The 12,850-nt window shown below is 44.1% G+C and overlaps 1 protein-coding gene across 2 annotated transcripts in view; it reads left to right on the top strand.

Annotated features, from left to right (window-relative positions):
• The window catches only part of P4HA3 (prolyl 4-hydroxylase subunit alpha 3), a 44,331-nt gene that overhangs the window by 22,408 nt on the left and 9,073 nt on the right, over window positions 1-12,850 (top strand). For both annotated transcript variants that reach the window (XM_055423659.2, XM_055423660.2), the window contains exons 7-8: window positions 78-254; window positions 10,960-11,024. In XM_055423659.2, coding sequence (XP_055279634.2) covers window positions 78-254; window positions 10,960-11,024 — 242 coding nt within the window. The remainder of the gene's footprint in view (window positions 1-77; window positions 255-10,959; window positions 11,025-12,850) is intronic.

Genomic DNA, 12,850 nt, shown 5'->3' with positions numbered 1-12,850 from the left:
TATGCTGGAGTTCCCGTAAATTGGTTTCCACTTCTAGACCCTTCTTCTTCTAAGCTGATTCTAGTCTTTCCTTTCAGCCTACTCACTACCAGATCCCCAGCCTCTACTGCTCCTATGAGACCAGTTCCAGTCCCTACCTGCTGCTCCAGCCGGTGCGGAAGGAGGTCATCCACCTGGAGCCCTATGTTGTTCTCTACCATGACTTTGTCAGTGACGCCGAGGCTCAGAAGATCAGAGGGCTTGCAGAACCATGGGTGAGTGTCCCCAAGGCCTGCCGAGAACCTCCCTTTGTTTCTTTGCATGACTGATGTTCAGAAGTGTGAGAACAGGAAGCCTGAACAACTAGATAGTTCATCTGTTCAGGAGTTCAAAATACCAGCCATTCCATAAAACTAATCAGCAGTGAAAAAACTCACAGTCGTGGTTGCTTCTGGCTGAGAAAGGTACAAGGGGATTTCCTGGGGTGTTCACAATGTGCTTTTAATATCTTGTTAGGGATGTGGAGTACATGGTTGTATGTTTGTGAAAACTCAGCAAATGGTACTCTTGAGATCTATGTATATCACTGTATGTAAATTTAATCTAAAAAAATTAAAGGAAGTTCCCCATCCCCAATATCAATCATTCCATATAAGTGATAGAAGGAAAAAAAGGGTGAGAGAATTCTCTGGTGTTTCAGTGGTTAAGACTCAGCGCTTTCAATGCCTGCATGGGGCCTGAGTTTGACTCCTAATTGGGGAACTAAGATCCCACAAGCTGGTGTGGCCAAAAAAAGAAAAAGGAAGAAAAGGGGTCAAATGACAGGGGAAAGGAGAGATTTCCTAGCACAGAAAAAGAACGTGAAGATTATTTAGTTAAACTTCATTATTTTGTTAAAAAGAAATCCGAGGCCCGGAGAGGGGAAGAGACCTTGGATCACATATATAGCTTGACCCAGAATTGGAACCCAGAGGTACACTGATTGCTCCTCTGCTATTCAGCCTTTATGTATCAGTTAACTTAGGCTGTTACATTTGGTAATGTTGCAGGAAGTGGAGGGACCCCCTTCAGGGCCTGAAAGCAGGCACTTGCCTAACACTCTTAATGAATTGTCCAAGGAGATACACACGTTGATAGAGCAAGAAACTTTATTGGGAAAAGGTGCTTGAGTGGAGAACAGGAAGGTAAGGGAGCCCAGGAGGACTGCTCTGCCATGTGGCTCGCAGTCTTTGTTTTTTTTTTTGGTGATGGGATTACTTTCCAGGTTGCCTCTGGCCAATCATTCTGACTCAGGGTCCTTCTTGGTGGTATACACATTGCTCAGCCAAGATGGATTCCAGCAAGGAGGATTCTGGGAGATGGTAGGACATGTAGCATCTCCATGTGATGAATTTTCCCAAATTCTTCCCGTTGGTAGTGTCCTGTTAGTTTTGTGTTCCTTATCAGAACCTCCTATTATAAAATAACTCACACAAATGGTGCCTACAGAATAGGCAGTTACAGTTAGGGTTTCCTCTAACAGTAACAAGCAGCCCCCAAATCTCAGGGAGGACAGCAGCAATAGAGGCTGGCTTGGTCCTCACGTTATGTGTCTGTCTTGTGCTGATTGCTGCTCTGCCCTATGCTGTCTTTACTCTCGGACCCAGCCCAACAGAGCAGCCTCTGTTTGGAACATTGCCATCTCATGGGAGAGGAAAAAGGCAAAGATGGCAAACTACTAGCTGGCTTTTAAAGCTTCTGCTTGGAAGCACCAGGCATTACTTCCATCCACATTTTCCTGGTTAAAGCAAGGCATGTAGCCAACACTGCAGTCAGCTTGGTGGGTATATCTCATTCTTCCATGGAGAAGGCTCCGCAGCCACTGTACCAAGCTTTATGTTGATAGGGAGGAGAGTTAGCCCTCCAGAAAGTGTTTTTATTCAGTCCCTCAGTTGTGTCCGACTCTTTGAGATCCCATGGACTGCAGCACACCAGGCTTCCCTGTCCTTCACTAATTCCTGGAGTTTGCTCAGACTCATGTCCATTGAGTTGGTGATGCCATCCAGCCATTTCATCCTGTCACCTCTTTCTCCTCCTGCCTTCAGTTGTTCCCAGCATCAGAGTCTTTACCAGTGGGTTGGCTTTTCGCATCAGGTGGCCAAAGTATTGGAGCTTCAGCTTCAGCATCAGTCCTTCCAATGAATATTCAGGACTGATTTCCTTTAGGATTGACTGGTTTGATCTCTTGCAGTCCAGGGGACTCTCAAGAGTCTTCTCCAGTACCACACAAAGCATCAATTCTTCTGTATTCTGGCCTGGAGAATTCCATGGACTGTATAGTCCATGGGATCCCAAAGAGTTGGACACGACTGAGTGACTTTCACTTTCACTTTTCAGCCTTCTTTATGATCCAGCTCTCACATCCATATGACTACTGGAAAAATCATAGCTTGGACTAGACGGACCTTTGTCGGCAAAGTAATGTCTCTGCTTTTTAATATGATGCCTAGGTTTGTCATAGCTTTACTTCCAAGGAGCAAGCATCTTTTAATTTCATGGCTGCAGTCACCATCTGCAGTGATTTTGGAGCCCCAAAAATAAAGTTACTGTTTCTATTGTTTCCCCATCTATTTGCCATGATCTTAGGTTTTTTGAATGTTGAATTTTAAGGCTTTTTTTTTTTCACTCTCCTCTTTCACCTTCATCAAGAGGCTTTTTAGTTCCTCTTTGCTTTCTGACATTAGGATGGTTCAGTTCAGTTCAGTCGCTCAGTCGTGTCCGACTCTTTGCGACCCCATGAATCACAGCACGCCAGGCCTCCCTGTCCATCACCAACTCCCGGAGTTCACTCAAACTCATGTCCATCGAGTCGGTGATGCCATCCAGCCATCTCATTCTCTGCCTCCCCGTCTCCTCCTACCCCCAATCCCTCCTAGCATCAGACTCTTTTCCAGTGAGTCAACTCGTTGCATGAGGTGGCCAAAGTATTGGAGTTTCAGCTTTAGCATCAGTCCTTCCAGTGAACACCCAGGATTGATCTCTTTTAGCATGGACTGGTTGGATTTCCTTGCAGTCCAAAAGACTCTCAAGAGTCTTCTCCAACACCACAGTTCAAAAGCATCAATTCTTCGGCGATCAGCTTTCTTCACAGTCCAACTCTCACATCCATACATGACCACGGGAAAAACCATAGCCTTGACTAGATGGACCTTTGTTGGCAAAGTAATGTCTCTGCTTTTTAATATGCTATCTAGGCTGGTCATAACTTTCCTTCCAAGGAGCGAGCGTCTTTTCATTTCATGGCTGCAATCAGCATCTGCAGTGATTTTGGAGCCCCAAAAAATAAAGTCTGACACTGTTTCCACTGTTTTTCCATCTATTTCCCATGAAGTGATGGGACCAGATGCCATGATCTTCGTTTTCTGAATGTTGAGCTTCAAGCCAACCTTTTCACTCTCCTCTTTCACTTTCATCAAAAGGCCTTTGAGTTCCTCTTCACTTTCTGCCATAAGGGTGGTGTCATCTGCATATCTGAGGTTATTGATATTTCTCCCAGCAATCTTGATTCCAGCTTGTGCTTCTTCCAGCCCAGCGTTCCTCATGATGTACTCTGCATATAAGTTAAATAAGCAGGGTGACAATATACAACCTTGATGTACTCCTTTTCCTATTTGGAACCAGTCTGTTGTTCCATATACAGTTCTAACTGTTGCTTCCTGACCTGCATACAGGTTTCTCAAGAGGCAGGTCAGGTGGTCTGGTATTCCCATCTCTTTCAGAATGTTCCACAGTTTATTGTGATCCACACAGTCAAAGGCTTTGGCATAGTCAATGAAGCAGAAATAGATGTTTTTTTGGAACTCTCTTGCTTTCTCCATGATCCAGCGGATGTTGGCAATTTGATCTCTGGTGCCTCTGCCTTTTCTAAAACCTGCTTGAACATCTGGAAGTTCACGATTCACATATTGCTGAAGCATAACTTGGAGAACTTTGAGCATGACTTTACTAGTGTGTGAGATGAGTGCAATTATGCGGTAGTTTGAGCATTCTTTGGCATTCCCTTTCTTTGGGATTGGAATGAAGACTGACCTTTTCCAGTCCTGTGGCCACTGCTGAGTTTTCCAAATTTGCTGGCATATTGAGTGCAGCACTTTCACAGAATCATCTTTCAGGATTTGAAATAGCTCAATTGGAATTCCATCACCTCCACTAGCTTTGTTCGTAGTGATGCTTTCTAAGGCCCACTTGACTTCACATTCCAAGATGTCTGGTTCCAGGTGAGTGATCACGCCATCGTGGTTATCTTGCTCGTGAAGATCTTTTTTGTACAGTTCTTCTGTGTATTCTTGCCACCTCTTCTTAATATCTTCTGCTTTTGTTAGGTCCATACCATTTCTGTCCTTTATCGAGCCCATCTTTGCATGAAATGTTCCCTTGATATCTTTAATTTTCTTGAAAAGATCTCTTGTTTTTCCTATTCTGTTGTTTTCCTCTATTCCTTTGCATTGATTGCTGAGGAAGGCTTTCTTATCTCTCCTTGCTATTCTTTGGAACTCTGCATTCAGATGCTTATATCTTTCCTTTCCTCCTTTGCTTTTTGCTTCTCTTCTTTTCACAGCTATTTGTAAGGCCTCCTCAGACAGCCATTTTGCTTTTTTGCATTTCTTTTCATGGGGATGGTCTTGGTCCCTGTCTCCTGTACAATGTCACGAACCTCCGTCCAGAGTTCATCAGGCACTCTATCTATCAGATCAAGACCCTTAAATCTATTTCTTACTTCCACTGTATAATCATAAGGGATTTGATTTAGGTCATATCTGAATGGTCTAATGGTTTTCCCTACTTTCTTCAATATAAGTCTGAATTTGGCAATAAGGAGTTCATGATCTGAGCCACAGGCAGCTCCTGGTCTTGTTTTTGCTAACTGTATAGAGCTTCTCCATCTTTGGCTGCAAAGAATATAATCAATCTGATTTCAGTGTTGACCATCTGGTGATGTCCATGTGTAGAGTCTTCTCTTGTGTTGTTGGAAGAGGGTGTTTGCTATGACCAGTGAGTTCTCTTGGCAAAACTCTATTAGCCTTTGCCCTACTTCATTCCGTGCTCCAAGGCCTATCTGAGGTTATTGTTATTTCTTCCAGCAATCTTGATTCCAGCTTGTGATTCATTTGGCCCAACATTTCACATCATATACTCCATATATAATTTAAATAAGCAAGGTGACAATATATAGCTTTGACATACTCCTTTCCCTATTAGGAACCAGTCTGTTGTTCCATGTCCAGTTCTAACTATTGCTTCTTGACCTGCATACAGGTTTCTCAGGATGCAGGTATGGTGGTCTGGTACTCCTATCTCTTTAAGAATTTTCCACAGTTTGTTGTGATCCACACAGTCAAAGGCTGAAGCAGAAGTAGATGTGTTTCTGGAATTCTCTTGCTTTTTCTATGATCCAACGAATGTTGGCAATTTGATCTGTGGTTCCTCTGCCTTTTCTAAATCCAGACTTGTATATCTGGAAGTTCTTGGTTCACATACTGTTGAAGCCTAGTTGGAAGGATTTGCACAATTGTGTGGTAGATTGAACATTTTTTGGCATTGTCCTTCTTTAGGGTTGGAATGAAAACTGACATTTTCCAGTCCTGTGGGCACTGCTGAGTTTTCCAAATTTGCTGACATATTAAGTGCAGCACTCAATGAAAACTATGAGCCATACTGTGCAGGGCCACCCAAGATGGATGGGTCATAGAGGAGAGTTCTGATAAGATGTGGTCCTTTGAAGAAGGGAATGGCAAACCACTTCAGCATTCTTGCCTTGAGAACCCATGAACGTATGAAAAGGCAAAAAGATATGACACTGAAAGGTGAACCCCCCAGGTCGGTAGGTGTCCAATATGCTGCTGGAGAAGAGTGGAGAAATAGTTCCACAACGAATGAAGAGCCTGAGCCAAAGTAAAAAACTATACCCAACTGTGGATGTGTGTGATGGTGAAAGTAAAGTCTGATGCTATAAACAATATTGCACAGGAACCTGGAATGTTAGATCCATGAATCAAGGTAAACTGGAAGTGGTCAAACAGGAGATGGCAAGAGTGAACATCAACATTTTAGGAATCAGGGAACTAAAATGGACAGGAATGGATGAATTTAATTCAGATGACCATTATATCTATGACTGTGGTCAGGAATCCCTTAGAAGAAATGGAATAACCCTCATAGTCAACAAAAGAGTTCGAAATGCAGTACTTGGGTGTAGTCTCAAAAATGACAGAATGATCTAGGTTCATTTCCAAGGCAAACCATTCAGCATCACAGCAATCCACATCTATGCCCCAACCATTAATGCCAAAGAAGCTGAAGTTGAACAGTTCTATGAAGACCAACAAAACATTCTAGAACTAACACCAAAAAAAGATGTCCTTTTCCTCATAGAGTGCTGGAATGCAAAAGTAGGAAGTCAAGAGATACCTGGAGTAACAGGCAAGTTTGGCCATGGGGTACAAAATGAAGCAGGGCAAAGGCTAACAGTTTTGCCAAGAGAAAGCACTGGTCACAGCAAACACCCTCTTCCAACAACACAAGAGAAGACTCTACACATAGACATCACCAAATGGTCAATACTGAAAATCAGATTGATTATATTTTTTGTAGCTAAAGATGGAGAAGCTCTATCTCCATCTTTGTTTTGTCCAGCAAAAACAAGACCTGGAGATGACTATGACTCAGATCATGAGTTCATTATTACGAAATTCAGACTTGAATTGAGAAAAGTAGGGAAGACCACTAGTCCATTCAGGTATGACGTAAATGAAATCTCTTATGATTATACAGTGAAGTGACAAAAAGATTCAAGGGATCAGATCTGATAGAGTGCCTGAAGCACTATGGACAGAGGTTCGTGACACTGTATAGGAGGTGGTGACCAGAACCATTCCCAAGAAATGCAAAAAGGCAAAATGGTTGTCTAAGGAAGCCTTACAAATAGCTGAGAGAAGAGAAGAGAAAGGCAAAGGAGAAAGGGAAAGATATATCCACCTGAATGCAGAGTTTCAAAGAATAGCAAGGAGAGATAAGAAAGCCTTCTGGAGCGAACAATGCAAGGAAATAGAGGAAAACAATAGAATGGGAAAGACTAGAGATCTCTTCAAGAAAATTAGAGATACCAAGGGAACATTTCATGCAAAGATGGGCACAATAAAGCACAGAAACAGTGTGAACCTTACAGAAGTAGAAGATATTAAGAAGAGATGGCACAAATACACAGAAGAACTATACAAAAAGATCTTAATGACCTGGATAACCACGATGGTGTGATCACTCACCTAGAACCAGTCATCCTGGAGTACAAAGTCAAGTGGGCCTTAGGAAGCTTCACTATGAACAAGGCTAGTGGAGGTGACAGGATTCCAGTAAGTTATTTAAAATCCAGGAAGTGTGGCATATATTTAGAAAGGTCATGCAGTTGACCTCACTGCTGTAAGTATGTTTCCTCTTTACAAATGGCAGGTAAGACAGTTTCAGAATTCCTGTGTCAAAGCAGACATCATGCCCTTCATGATGTGCCGTTTGCCCTGGCAGCCAGATCGTCATTCATCACTGGAACAGAGCCTGATGTGTGCTCGATGCTGCACTGGGTTCTGGGCTGTTACACGGAGGTTAAGTATTGCTCCCTCTGATTTCAGAGCTTCCTGAAGAAGGGGAAAGAGATATTTACAATGCACTGTGATACATCCTGTAATAGGTATTGGTGTTGTGCTACAGCAGCATGAAAAAGAGAACCTTCCTCCAAGGGAAAGGCAGTCAGGTGAAGAGCAGATAGGGGCAGGGGGAGAGGAAAAACAGAGGCTTCCCCGTGGCTGTGAGATTCATCCGAGTGAAAGGTGACAAAGGATATTCCAGGAAGACAGGCAGTCTGTGCACAGGCCTGCTGTGTGGTGTGTGCAGAGAGTAGGGGGCAGCTAGGGGCTGAAGTGGGCAGGGGCGGGTGTGGGAAGGGATGGGAGATGCACGGTGAGACAGAGTTAGAAGCTCTGGAAGTACCGTGCTGGGGAGTTTGGATTTTATCCCAAAAGCCAGGGGAAGCAGTGGGACAATTTGAACTCGGAGAGCGCCCTGATCAGGCCTGCAGATTTTGAGGGAGACTTTGGCAGCAGACATGAATTGGAAGAGAAGAATAGCAAAAATAATTCCATCTAAAAGCCCTTCAGACGAATCTGGAATCTTTGTACAGAAAGTTTTTGAAGCCATTAAGCTCCCCGTGAATTGGAAAGATGTGTTTTCAATATCTTTGGCTTCTCAGTGAGCCAGCGGCAGTGTTTGGCCTCAAGCTCCCTTTTCCTCAGGACAGATCTGTTGCTGTGGTAACAGGACAGGCGGCCCACTTGGAGATGTTCATTTAATCCCCTGTGGCCAGGTCATCTGTCTGGCACACACAGACCTTGCCACACTCCCTTCCCCCAGAAGTGTCTTGCCAGGGTTTCTGGTCCCTGTCTCGCCTTTGGTCTGCCCAGGAACAAGTCCTGGGTGTGTGTGGTAGTGGCTGCCCCAAGGGAACCAAGCCACCTCAGTGGCTTGTGTTGAATTTCTCTGCTCCTGTTCACTGTCTGTTTCTCAAGAAAGAATTTCTCTGCTCTCTCATCATTCCTCCCCATCTGCATTCTGCCCATTCTTGAAGACACAGTTGAAACCGGACGCCTCCTTTGGCTTCCTCGCCCTTACCATTTTGGCCCACTTTCACAGATTCTTTCAGTAGGAACATTTTTTCCAGAGCACTTTTTGGGGCCACCTACAATAACCTTCCTCCTCTGAACTCAAGAGTTTTTGTCTCCAGTTGTTTGGTACTTTCATTTATTCTGCCATTTATGAGTTGTCTGGAATTGCTCAGTTTCATGAGTTAGTCCTTTGTCCCCCTCAACCAGACTGTAAGATAGCAGGGATCATATGTTGTCCTTGGAATGTATGGCCCTGTATTATGCCTGTTGCAGCTAGAGCAATCTGCAACTGGTCACTTGCAACTGAGTCAAGCCCTTGCTTAAACTCTTTAATGGGTCCCCTTTGCTCTCAGATGATCACAGAGCCCCTTGGCCTGGCAACTGCCACCCTTTCTGCAGCATGCCCCCTTACACTGACACCCCAGAAGCACTAAACAACTTGTGTCTCCATGAACAGGCAGTGCTCTCACTGGCCTCACACTCCTCTCTCTGCCTGAAGCACTCTTCCCTTGGCCTCTTTTCACCTGTGTGATTCCAGTTGTCTTTTGGGCATCCTGGGAAGCCTTCCTGTCCTTCATACGAATGGCTGGTTGTTCCTTCCCTAACCCTGTACTTTTCCAGTAGGGCCCCACTGAATGACTTATGGTTATCCTATATTGTGTTTACAATGTCTAGCACAGTGCTTAGTCAGAGAACAATCAGTATTTGTCCCCTCAAATGAATGACTTGTGGATGCACGGTAAATAATTGTTATGTAGAGTGTATAATGCAGTATACAGAGAATTTACACAAATTTTGTGTAAATGCAGTGTGGCTCTGGAAGGGAGGGGGCTGGCAGAGTGGAGTGGAGATTCTGTAGGATTTGTTTTTAAACCATTGATACTGTCCCAGAAGAGCAGCAGACACTCTCTCCTCACTGTGAAGGCTCAGGAGAGGAGCTGGACAGAGGCCCACACAGAGACAATGTCAGTCACTTACCGATTCTCTGCATCCTAGCATTGTAGAGACAGAGGCTGAGAAGGCCTCCAGGAGAGTGTTGTTCACATGCTGCATTTTATACCTGAGGAAACGAGTCCAGGGGAGGGAAGAGCCTTTTCCAAGGTTCTCTACCTGGTTTAGCAGCAGGAACAGTAATACTGTTGAAGCCTCTGAGAAAGGAAAGGGTGCCCATGGTTGCTTCATGCTCTACTCTGACTGCACATGAAGCGCCGGGACTGTGTCTTTAGGCTCAAGACTCTGGTTCATTCACTCCTGGCTGCATTTCACCAGTATTTAGCACCTGCTTCCTGCCTGGCCTTTTCTGCACCCTTGGGATACAGCACTGAAAAAGGACCAAGTGCTTGCCCTCACGGAGCTGACATTCTGGTGTCAGATGCAGAAGCAGACATCCTCATGTAGAAATTATTTCTCTTTCTGTCCTTGGTACAGTATTTTTGCAATTAGAGGCTACTTTATTTAAAAATAACTTAAAATTTCTATCCGAACATTCAGAACAAAATAGAGACATTCAGTGGAATTAGTGACTTCAGACCTGTTTGGTTGTTTTTTCCCCATAACAAAGGCAGCTGCAAGCAAAACAGATTTTGATTCTTTGTAAGGAAGGGATTTTATCTGAATTGTTCAGAAGGAGCGGGCTGCCTATGAGGGGAGAGAGTGTCCTGTCATTTGACAAACACTAAAGTCAAAGCTTAGCTGACCCAGACACTGGGATATAAAGATGAATAAGAAATAACCCTTAGGGACTTCCTGGGTGGTCCAGTGGTTAAGAATCCTCCACTCAATGCAGGGGACATGGGTTCCATCTCTGGCTGCGGAACTGAGATGATCCCACATGCCATGAAGCAATAAACCCATGTGCCACAACTAGAGAATCTGTGTGCTGTGATGAAAGATCTCACATGCCGCAACTAAGACCCGACACAGCCAAATAAATAGATATTAAAAAAAAAGAAACAGCTCTTGTTCTTACAGAACTTACAGTCTTGCAGATGCAAAAGGGATTAAAAAATCACTTTTATTTTAGTTCCAACAGACTTTTTTGAACATTTAGTATTTACCAGATATGAAGCTCAAGCTTATTGTCAACTTTGAGTTTTTATGTCACTTATTATTTTTTATTTTCAAGATCAATAGCTATCACTAAATTAGTAGCAAGTACAAAATATCCTTTAATTAAGGAGAAACTGGTGATTGTTAGGCTTATGCTAAGAGAGGGGCACGTCTATGCAAATGAGAGTCCTTCCCTTTGCATGGTAACTACTTGGACTTTCTCTTACATCCTTCACACCAGTTACAGAGATCCGTGGTGGCGTCAGGTGAAAAGCAGTTACCAGTGGAGTACCGCATCAGCAAGAGGTAAGAGGGGTCCTTCCTTGGCAGGGACTCTTTTCACACCTGCTGGCCGCCCTGGCACAGATGACTAGAGGTCAGCAGCAGTCATTCAGGTGCCATCAGAGATGCCACCAGCGAACCTATAGTTCAGGTTTATATCTGTGCTTTCTTGCTGAGAGGGAGTAATATCCACTCCCCTCACCCAAGGGCCTTTCACAGGCTGTTACATGGTCTGAGGACTTAACTAGGAGACCATTAGAAAGAGTTGAAAAAGCTCCTAAGCCCTAGACCAAAAATTAAGTACATAGTTGTTCTCCTAAACAGGATTACTTTTCTAGAAAGTCTCTACTCAAAACTTGACTTTACAGAATTCTAGTTGCACCTCCTGATTTATATTCAAAGCATGACTTGCCACCACTCAGGCAAGCGGGAGGGCCAGAATCTCTGGATCTGGTGGCTTCTCTAGAGGGGAAGATCCAGCTGCATTCCCTCCCCTCCATCCCTAATCAGCCCCACTGCAATCCTTGGTTTGCGCTATAAGGGCAGTGTGGATGATACAGTAAGAGGAGGGTCCCCACCAGAGCCATGGGAGACAGTGAAGACATCCTTGGGGAGAGGCCAGACCTCAGGCTGGGTCGATGGTTTTTGTAGTCTGGAAGTGAAGTGAGTGATGAAAGCTTTGATTCAGAATCCTTTGGCTTAACTCACTTGGTCTGGTTTACATTAGGAAGTTATTTTCTAAGTTTGGGACCTTTTACATTAGGAAGTTATTTTCTAAGTTTTGAAAGATCCATATAACTTCAGCTTCATTGCTTTGCTAATCTTTCTGACATTGTAGTGTCAAGGGGAAAAGTCAACTTTCTGTTCTGCTTTTAGGAGGAGGAGGTGGTATTCTCCTTACTTTTCAGGTAAAGAGACTGAGACCCTCATTGCCTCCCCTCATTCACCACCCCCAACCCTCACTGGGCTTCCCCAGTGGCTCAGATGGTAAAGAATCTGCCTACAATGTGGGAGACCAGGGTTCAGTTCAGTTCCTGGGTGGGAAAGATCCCATGGAGGAGGAAATGGCTACCCACTCCAATATTCTTGCCTGGGAAATCCCATGGACAGGGGAGCCTGGCAGGCTACAGTCCATGGGGTCTCAGAGTCAGATACGACTGAGTGACTAACCCTTTCACTTTCTGTCCTCACAGCTTCACTAGAACTTGTCCCTCAAAGGTCACCAGTGAACTCCTAATCACTAAATTTTTTTCCTGCACAGAAATCTCCACTGACTCTTTGTTATCCACTAAGGCCAGATTCCTGAACCCAGGGTCCTCAGCTTACACAACATGCCCTGAGCCTGCTCTTCTAGCCTAATTTCCCGTTATTTCTCTCATAGACCAGATGCTTTCATGTTGATATATATTATGTCACCCCACCACATCTGCATACTATTTCTTCAGCCTGAAATACCCCTATGGTTATTTCTATTGAAATTTTATGCACCCTTCAAAATTTGGCCTACATGTCCATCTTACTGCCATGCCAGTCAAAATTAACATCTCCTTCCTCTGTGCTCCTCAGGACTTTAAAGGCTGGTTCTCATTTTTCTTCTTCGATTTATACTCGTTGTATTTGTGTATATTTGTGTGTCTCTTCTAATGAGCTCTTTGAACACAGCAGCTTTGTCTTGAGTACCTTTGTAAACCTTAGTGCCCACAGCATAGCACTATGCATGCACTGTATACAAAGGAATAAATAGATTAATCCATCATTTATAGACCCAGATGTGCCAGGGTACTTCCTTAAGAGCCCTCATCATCTCCCTAGGAGACTCACTGGTTTGCTTCCTTACTTCCCAGGAACCT

This window comes from Moschus berezovskii, chromosome 14 (assembly GCF_049115385.1).
Source record: "Moschus berezovskii isolate FMDL1 chromosome 14, NW_MosBer_1.0, whole genome shotgun sequence".
In the NCBI taxonomy this organism is placed as follows: Eukaryota; Metazoa; Chordata; class Mammalia; order Artiodactyla; family Moschidae; genus Moschus; species Moschus berezovskii.
The sequence above is the reverse complement of the archived record's forward strand: the minus strand, read 5'-3'. Positions and strand labels throughout refer to the sequence as shown.